A 10,000-nucleotide genomic window follows, 5' to 3' on the forward strand; every position below is an offset into this window, starting at 1 on the left:
TATATATATATATATATATATATATATATATGTGTGTGTGTGTGTGTGTGTGTGTGTGTGTGTATGTATGTATGTACGTATAGTATAGTATATATAACCCTATGGTTATTTTTCTGCAAACCCGTCAGTTAGATAACAACTTAAGAACTGTTGGAATTACCACATTCTCGCACCCCGGGAAAAAGTTTCACTTTCGGTAATCAAAACTATGGTGAAGAGGATAACAAATAAATAGCTAAAAGAAAATGAAGCTTGGACCTCAAACGGTTGCCGCAACATCAAGTTTACACTCTAAACATTAGGGCCCTTCCCTTCCCCTCCCCCCTCCCAAGAGACCAGCACCCCTCCCTCCTTCTCCCCACTACCCCTCCCTCCTCTCCCCGACCGCCCTTCCAAATATCAATATTGACACATTTGTACCGATCTCCGCCGCGGTCCGTGCCTCCGCCTCCTGCACTTTCGCTTTCTCCTTCCCGCTTGGCCGTCTCCCGTGGTTCGCTCTTGCTGGCTACTCATTTGTGAACTAATGTCGATATGGGATCAAATCTGAAGTTCCATTTTTATCTGAGACAAAAAAATAAACATTCGGAAGCTAAAGTTACATTCCTTAGACAAGATTTTCCATGAGCTAGCAAATTTAGTGAGGGGGGAGGGGTCTCGAATAGAATCTGAGGCGAGTGAACAAGGTAGTTTTTTTTCGGGCTTTCTTTACAGAACATCAGAGCAGGTTTTTCGCCTCGTCTAGGCAGGCATTCTCTCTCTCAGTGGCCGGACATGACCAAGCCTCTCTAACTTTCTCTGCAGTATCTTCGGTCGATGTTGACCTTTGCAACGATGAGTAAAAACGAGAAAGTTGTGCGGCTTGATGTCATGCTGACCGCTCGGGCATGCGGAAGAAGAGGGAGGTGGGGAGGGAGGTAAGGGGGATACACGCGGTTTGATTCCGGGCGGGGGGGGGGGTATACCTATGCCTGCGGCGGAGCGGAACTTTCAACAAACCTCCAAAATCTATTAAAGCGGAAATTTTATTTGATGATGACGGCAAAGGAATCAGATGGGTGAATTGCATTTTGTTATGAATCAATAAATTCTATTTTACCATTATTATCAAATTACAACAGATTCCAAAACGTAATATTTGGTAGAACTATACGTGTACACTAACAGAAGGACGTGGTTCTTAGATGTTTGCGGATGAGTACCACATAGAGGAAGACTATTGAATATCTGGAACTTTGCTGTCAAAGAAGCTAATATAATATATTCCTTTGGATACAAAACAAAAGAAAAACAAAATTTGCCCATTGCCAGAGAGAAATCTTTTTAACCAGACTGGTTTGATACAAAAAAAAAAGTGTAGAAGGTTGCAGTGTCTTTTTCCTCTTCAGAAAGTTGAGGTGATTTCACGGTCTATCGTGATGAGAAAGTCTTTTTCCTGAAATGCATCTATTGTCCACTGAATTCTCTGCGAGTAATGGTGGAGTGCTTTCAGAAAAAAAAACGAAAAAAAAAATATAATTTGATATTAAAGCATCGTTGTTTAAAGAAAAATTATCCAAGCTAAACTATACAGAAAGACCAAGAAACACACACACCTTTCGAAAGTGCGTTCGACGAGCGTCCCAAGGGATCGGGAAGGCGCATTCCATACTTTCTTTTCCTCTCACTCAGAGAATTTCCCTTCCCCTCCCTTTCTTGGTGTTGTTCTTCGAGACCTGAGAATGGTCGCAGTGACCTTAGTGTCCCGGTTTCCATGGTCGTTCTTGAGTGTTCGGATTCACGTGCACGCGTGTGGAATTCAATCATGATTTTGGTCTTCACAAGCATTACAGTTTTTTCACACCTATTCGGACGGACTTGTGCATTACATTAAGGTATTGCAAGTAATTTCGCAACTGGATAGATAATAAGGTCGATGATAAGAGAGCAAGGCTAATAGATTTATTTCCTAATCACACATTGTATAAAATTACCTGTATCAGAATGAAAAAATCTGAAATATGACTTTTCCCTTCCCTTAGAATACATACAGCTAATACAGCTGTACATATTGTATAGACACACGCACGCACACACACACACACACACATACAAACACACACACACACACACACACACACACACACACACACACACACACACACACACACACACACACACACACACACACACACACACACACACACACACACACACGCACACACACATATATATTTCCATTTCTCAGGGCTTGAGTTTTATATTTGATTGGTACAAGGAATAAATTATCATACATACATATATATGTGTGTGTGTATATATATATATATATATATATATATATATATATGTATATATATACACACATATATACATATACACACATACACACACACACACACACACACACACACACACACACACACACACACACATATATATATATATATATATATATATATATATATATATATATATATATATATATATATGTGTGTGTGTGTGTGTGTGTGTGTGTGTGTGTGTGTGTGTGTGTGTGTGTGTGTGTGTGTGTGTGTGTGTGTGTATGTGTGTATATGTATATATATATATAATATATATATATATATATATATATATATATATATATATATATATACACATATATATGTATGTATGTATAATTTATTCCTTGTACCAATCAAATATGAAACTCAAGCCCTGAGAAATGGAAAGCAGTCCGCCATACGCAGGCGTGTTTTGGGTCACCTTGAAGACACTAAACTCCACCTACTCATTTGTTGGGAACGGCAAAGAAAAGTGCGAATAATCGTAATGATAAAAGAAAAAATACTCATATGCGATTCTTTTGACGGAGTTACCTTGAAGCAGACATTTTCTAAAAAAAATTATTGTTAATGATGTAACGGCATGCGAAGGTTTAATGGTTTCCAGACTGCGTTGCGGAAGAGAAGTCTGAACCAATGCATCGGATATTTACGAGGCGATTGTTATTATTTTCCCCAGTGCACAATGACAAAGGTCTCGGTGTAGGTTTTGTTTTCTCCATATTATAACCTTGAAGTAATGAGTGCATACGTGTCTCAACTGAAGCAGAATCGGGGCTTTCTCAGGGTTGCATTGTGTTGGTTTCAATTTTCTCTTCACTGACGCGAAGGAGCTGTGAGCGGACATGTTCAGCATTTTCTTGCGTGATTGCGGATGCGTCGCGCAGAATGTAATATCCATTTTCGTACTTGATCTTACCCTTATATATTTTTCTTTCCATCTTGTACCTTCTGTTTTTACATCCACGCCAGGCAAGCACGTAATCCCGTTGTTGCACGTACACCACAACAGCATTATTTATTTTTCTTTCATGCAAGATTGCAGACGCACGGCCAAATTTGCGCTACGAGGTCGAGGTCAACAAACTCTCTGAGACCAGGTCGCGCGATGATTTTTTCGCCCGGGGTGGAGGGTCACGTGCCTCTGTTTTGGCATTCGTGATTAGAAATAATTCTAAGGCGCTCATGTGCATTTTGGAGGCGGGAGTGTGTGCGTTTCTTGCCTCTTTCGTAATGGGAAGTATGTCTTAGACACTCGTGTTTCCTTTTTGCGTTCATTTAGTTTAAACATAATCAACAACAGTAATTATAGATGAAAATACATTTTAAAAACGTCGTTGAAGAGAAATATCAAACAACGGAAAAAACTTGAATGGTAAAGCACTACCGTGTTTATACATGAATATATATATATATATATATATATATATATATATATATATATATATATATATATATATATATATATATATATATATATATATATATATATATATATATATATATATATATATATATATATTATATATATATATATACATACATACACACAGACGTATGTGTTTTTTTATGTCTGTATATACATTCATACATACATGTACATACATACTTACACATACATATACATACATATATATATATATATATATATATATATATATATATATATATATATATATATATACATATATCTGTGTATGTATGTTTGTGTATATATATATATATATATATATATATATATATATATATATATATATATATATATATATATATATATATATACATATATATTATATATTATATATTATATGTGTGTGCACATACATACATATATATTCACATATATACATAATATGTGTGTGTGTTTGTGTGTGTGTGTGTGTGTGTGTGTGTGTGTGTGTGTGTGTGTGTGTGTGTGTGTGTGTGTGTGTGTGTATGAATGTACGTATGTGTGTGTATGTGTATGTGTATGTATATGTATATGTATATGTATATGTATAAGTGTGTATGTACACACACACACACACACACACACACACACACACACACACACACACACACACACACACACACACACACACACACACACACACACACACAACACACACACAGAATATTTACTAGCATACCTTAGGAGTTTTTATTTTTACTGACACCAAGGCACAGGCGGCCTCGTTCCGCGCTGGATTACTACATACAAGGAACTGCACCTCAGTGGAGAAGAAGTAACCCAAAACTTCCGGCGCCGCCATTGCAAAGCCGACGTCAGTGACTTCCTCATAAATGCGGTGACAGTCTCGCTGTTTCATAACCACCCCGGATGGCGTTTGCTTACAAATACGAGCCCAGAAAAGCGGGCTGAGTTATGCAACACCTTCACTTTTGCTGGGCGTTACACTCCAGCGGTCATCGCCAGGAAAGGGGCGGGGCAGGGCACGGGGCCAAGGGCGGAGCTTCGTGCGCTGTGAAAGAGGGAGTGTTGGTCGATGTAAATTTTGAGTTATTTGTGTGCGATCGTTCTGATTCGTCTGCATGACGTTTTTTCGTTTGTATGTCACTCAGTCCGTATTCCGTTCTCTAGTCTGCATAACGTTCTTCCACCGCAATGCCGTTCTTTCGTCGGAAGAGAGTGACGGCTGAATGGGAGACTCCGTCGCGTCTTTAGATGATAATTATCGGATTGAAATGTTGACAAGTGCGACAAAAATATATACTGTTGCGGAATGATTACTCAAGATATGGTGCAGAAGAAACCTTTAAGTGACGCAACGTTTGAGTAATTGATTTTAATTGCTTAAAAAACTATCTTTCGTGCAAGGCTAATTGTGCAATGAAATAAGCACGCTCTTAATCACACGAGTTGTTTCTTAATCATAGTTAATGTCATCTACCATGGTAACAAACGAAGCAAGAAAATTTGTTCATGAGAAAGTAAAACATAGATACCTTGCAATGCTGAATGAGGATCTCGGGCGATGTGATCCTTTTCTGGATTTATTTATATTTACTCATGCCTCTCACACTACAAAGAATGTATCACTAAACCAGTAACAGTCGCCAACGACATCCAATATGCACTTTATGTGTGGCGTAATCCAGATAACGAGGTCTCTGGGAAGCAGTGAAAGTAGATGGTCGCTTGCCGAACCACAAGCCCGCCGTTTTGGACAGCGTCTGACATAGACGGATGCCTTGCGCTCCACGGGGGAAAGGCATGATTGAGTCACTTGTATGTGAAATTATGATAAACAGATTTAGATGAAAAGTAGGATGCGACAAACAAGAACATTCTCGATGTTTTACATTTATGGTATAAGATGTTTGACGATCTGTTCTTTTCCACTGCGACAGGTGATTTGTTCCTCTTCCCTCAGGCCGTGGAACAGGATTCCCATGGCGTGGCCTTATAATTTGCGTTATTTCAGATATTGTACATCTCAGCATACTTTACCGCTATCATAAAATTTGTTGATAAGAAAATGACTAGAAAACTGAAAATAAACTTCTCTATGTTCTTTCTTTATATACTCTTACCATTATAAATATTTGTAATTTTTCCATGGTCTGTTAATCAACAACAATATAATGTTTGTGATTTTTCAGGTTGGTGATAGCTGTGTTGGTGACTGCATGTGCAGGTCGGCCCGATGACCTGTCATGGGACTTCAGTGAATGGCAGCCAATCCTTGCCCCATGCCCGTCATGCCGCCAGGGCCGTGTCCTTCAGGCTGCTCCCGTTATACCCATAAAGTTACCGAAATCCACGAAGACAGGAGCGGTGAAAGCTTCCCTGGTTCCCCTTCCACAGAGCTCCCCGGCACCAACTTTCCCTCCTGCACGCACTTCCCCTGCTCCGACGTCCAAGCACCAGGGAGGCCGCGTGCAGCTGGTCTATCTCCCCGAAGGATCTATACAGCAGCTGAGTTCAGCAAACGCGGCCCGCATCATACCAACATCCCGAGCCCCTCAAAGAGCAGAATCCCTAGAAGTTGTTCCTCCTCCTCCCGCTCCTCAAGCCATCCAGAGCATTGAGTTTTCAGATAAGCAGAAGCGTGATCACGAAGGCAGAATTGTGCAAGGAGGAGTAAACAATGCTTTGCCTATGTCCTTGGTAACTGCCCAGGGGAAGGAGGGAGATGCATTAGAGAAGTTGCGTCTCCTGGAGACAGCTTTGTCTACTTCATCCCAAGAGGCCAACGCAAACCAACAGGATGGACGTTTACCAAGAGTGTTTATTGCTCCTTCCCATGTCCCACCTCCTCCTGGCTATGTAAAGATTCCTCTAGTTCCCCAAGGAGGCTCAGGTGCACAAGACCCAAGAGGTGCTGCTCCTCTTCCTCCTACCTTCCTCACTCCCGATAACCGCAGTCCACCTCCAGGATTTGTTAAGTTTGACCTTCCTCCTGGTGTAAACCAGCTGTCACAGGATATCCCTGTGGTCGTACCAAATTCTCAGATCGGGCCAAACTTCCAGCCTGGACGCCCTGTCCCCTCGCCCTTCCCTGGCCTTACCCGACCTGATGCCTCCATAAACTTCCAGGCACAAGGAGAACGTGATGCCAAAGTTCTTGGAACACCCCAAAGCAGGCCACCAATCCAGACCATTCCACAGGGAGAAGCAAAGCCGATCTTCCCAACGACCACTCCCAGACCGAGTCCACTGCCCACCACTAGACCTCCATTCCAGGCCAAACCTACAGCCCCGCAGCCACAGCCATTCCCTCCTCGCCAGCCATTACCTTTCCCCCAGCAGTTCCCCCCAAATCCTAATCAGCCACGTCCTTTCAACTCTGTACCAGGCCAACCATCCTTTACTGGATTCCCTGGACAGCCATTCCCTCAAACAAGCCAACTCTTCCCTCAATCTGGTCAGCCATTCATTCAACCAGGTCAACCAATCTCACGTCCTGGCCAGTTTCCCCCTCGCCCTAATCAACCTTTCCCACAAGCTGGTCAGCCATTCCCACTGGCTGGGCAACCATTTAGACAACCAGTACAGCCCTTCCCCCAGGCTGGCCAACCTTTCCCACGCCCTGGGCAGCCTTTCCCACAACCTGGTCAACCTTTCCCACAACCTGGTCAACCTTTCCCACAACCTGGGCAACCAGTCATTCAGCCAGGACAACCGATTCTTCCACAACATTCAAACCAGAACCAAACTATCTTTAGAGAACAACCCATCAGGCCTGATTTCCCTACAATCAATGGCTTTCAACCAAACTTCCCGGCCATTTTCCCACCAAATCCCTTCCAGCCTCGGATACCCCAACAGCCTTCTCCACGGCCGCCAACACAGCCGTCGCCTCGACCAGCACAAAACACCCCACGACCACCTGTCCGTCCAGAAAGACCCAGTCCATCACCTTTCCCTACTACGACCACGGAAGCTCCTACAACATTCCGTCAAACCACACCTAAATCTGTTTTAGGGACGACTCCCCGGCCCCAGCTAGTATCTCAGACATCATCAAGACCTTTCCCTGATCCTTTCCGTTCGCCGAGACCAACACCATCTTCGTCCCCTCGACCTACACCAAGGCCAGTTGTAACCACTCCAAGACCAACACTAATCACGTCACCAACAACTCCATCCTCTCCCTCCACGCCCTTCTCTCTGTCTTCATCAAGACCCTTTGATATCACACCAGCTCCTCAGCTGACCCCTAGGCCATTACCTTCAGTGCCCGAATCTTCCCCAAGACCTTTCGATTCCTCCCCAAGACCTTTTGTTTCCTCTCTAGGATCTTTTGATTCCTCCCCACGACCTTTTGATTCCTCCCCAAGACCTTTTGATTCCTCCCCAAGACCTTTTGATTCCTCCCCAAGACCTTTTGATTCCTCCCCAGGACCTTTTGATTCCTCCCCAAGACCTTTTGATTCCTCTCCAGGACCTTTTGAGTCCTCCCCAAGACCTCTTGATCCCTCCCCAAGACCTTTTAATTCATTCTCAAGACCTCCTCCTCCAGGACCTTTCTCACCTTTCACCACGAGGCCTCTCCCTTCCCCGTCGCCTTTCCTCCCTGCAGCATCATTTCCACGAATTCCAGGTTTCCAAGAGCCTGAGTCACCCCAAATTCCTTCGCTCCTTCGACCGCAAAGTCCTCCAACCCCATTCTTTTCGACATCCCCCAACCCAGAGAGCCAATTCTCCCAAGGAACTCCAGCACCTGAAATTTTGCCCCAAAATTCACTTTTCCAAGAAGCACAAGTTCCTGAAGCTGAAGGATTCCAAGAATCTTCAACTCCAAGCATCCCATCTTTCCAGAGCACTCCAGCTCCAAGAATACCATTATTCCAAGGGACTTCTACACCTAACTTCCCATCCTTCCAGTCAACAGGAGCACCTCAGATTCCATCCTTCCAGGCTACAGGGGCACCCCAGAATCCATCTTTCCAGACAACAAGTGCAGCTCAGCTTCCATCCTTCCAAGGCACTCCAGCTCCTAGAATCCCATCTTTCCAAGGAACAGCAACACCTGAAATCCCAGCTTTCCAGACAACTGGAGCACCTCAAAGAACAACAGTCCAGGAAAGACCTAGGAGACCTAAATTCCCATCCTTCCAGAGACCAAGGATTACAACTGCTTCCCCTGTAGAAGATCTGACAACCATCCCAGATGAAAATGAATTTTTGACACCAGCACCCACAACTTTCACAACCCCAACGCCACCAACTACAACCACTATCAAGGTTACTACATTCAAACCCAGATTTAACTTTAATGTTGGCAGTAGACGGCCATTCATTAGAAGGAAGCCTCGACCAACTCCTGTAAATGACGAAAAGAAGGACAATGAGGAGAAAAAGGCTGATGGTCTCAAGAAAACTGAAACTGCCACTCTTTTCCCACCTTTCTCAGTCGCCCGCACTCTTAACCCACTTCGAAAAGAAGAAGAAAATGCTGGAGATAGTTCCTCTGCTGGTCAAGGAATCACAGTTCCACCATCAGGAGTTTTCGGAAGACGTCTTCGTCCCCGCACAAGGAAACCCTCTACTCAGTCTGAGGGAGATTCTGACTCACCAGTCAGCACACCAGCCTTAAGAAACCATGATAGCCCTAGTGCAAGAACCCGCCAGTTGCCAGCATGGTTGAAGTCTCGACGTCGTCTGCGTGGACGCTTCCGCAGCACCACAACAACTGAGCCTTCAGCACAGGATAATGATTACATTGATGATACTCCAGTTGACGTACTAGACGATAATGGATTTAGTGGAGCCGAGTCGACATTAGTGGTTTTCAGCCGTCCACCTCAAAATGAGGTTGGAGAACATTTTATTCCTGAAGATGCAGTCAAAACTCTTGCAGAAGAAGCTGAAGCTCTCAAGAATGAGGAGGTTGAAGAAGCTTTAATAGCTGCTGAGGAGGCTGTTCTAAGTTACGCAGAGGAAGTTGATGCAGAGTCTAATCGTGAAGACGCCATACACAACCTTGAAGAAAACGCGAAAATAACAGAGACTGACGGTGAGGAACCACTGCCAGAACCAGAAGCAGAACCTCATGAACCACAAGCATCATACGAGGACTACAATGCTGAGACGACGGATGTGGCTCCCGAACCGGAACCCGAACCAGAGCACCAAACAGAGTATGTAACTGAGTATAATGAGTACAAGGACGACAAAGAGGACAACCTTGAGACGCTTCACACCCCTGACCAAACCAATAGAAATCCCCCTTCACTCCCCCTTACCC

The 10,000-nt window shown here is 43.6% G+C and overlaps 1 protein-coding gene across 1 annotated transcript in view; it reads left to right on the forward strand.

The window, feature by feature from the left end:
* LOC119582681 (mucin-2-like) overlaps positions 1-10,000 on the forward strand; it is a 20,023-nt gene that overhangs the window by 9,248 nt on the left and 775 nt on the right. The window contains exon 2 of the mRNA XM_037931098.1: positions 5,910-9,893. Within this exon, the coding sequence (XP_037787026.1) occupies positions 5,910-9,893 (3,984 nt within the window). The remainder of the gene's footprint in view (positions 1-5,909; positions 9,894-10,000) is intronic.

Source organism: Penaeus monodon, chromosome 16 (genome assembly GCF_015228065.2).
Source record: "Penaeus monodon isolate SGIC_2016 chromosome 16, NSTDA_Pmon_1, whole genome shotgun sequence".
Lineage (NCBI taxonomy): Eukaryota > Metazoa > Arthropoda > Malacostraca > Decapoda > Penaeidae > Penaeus > Penaeus monodon.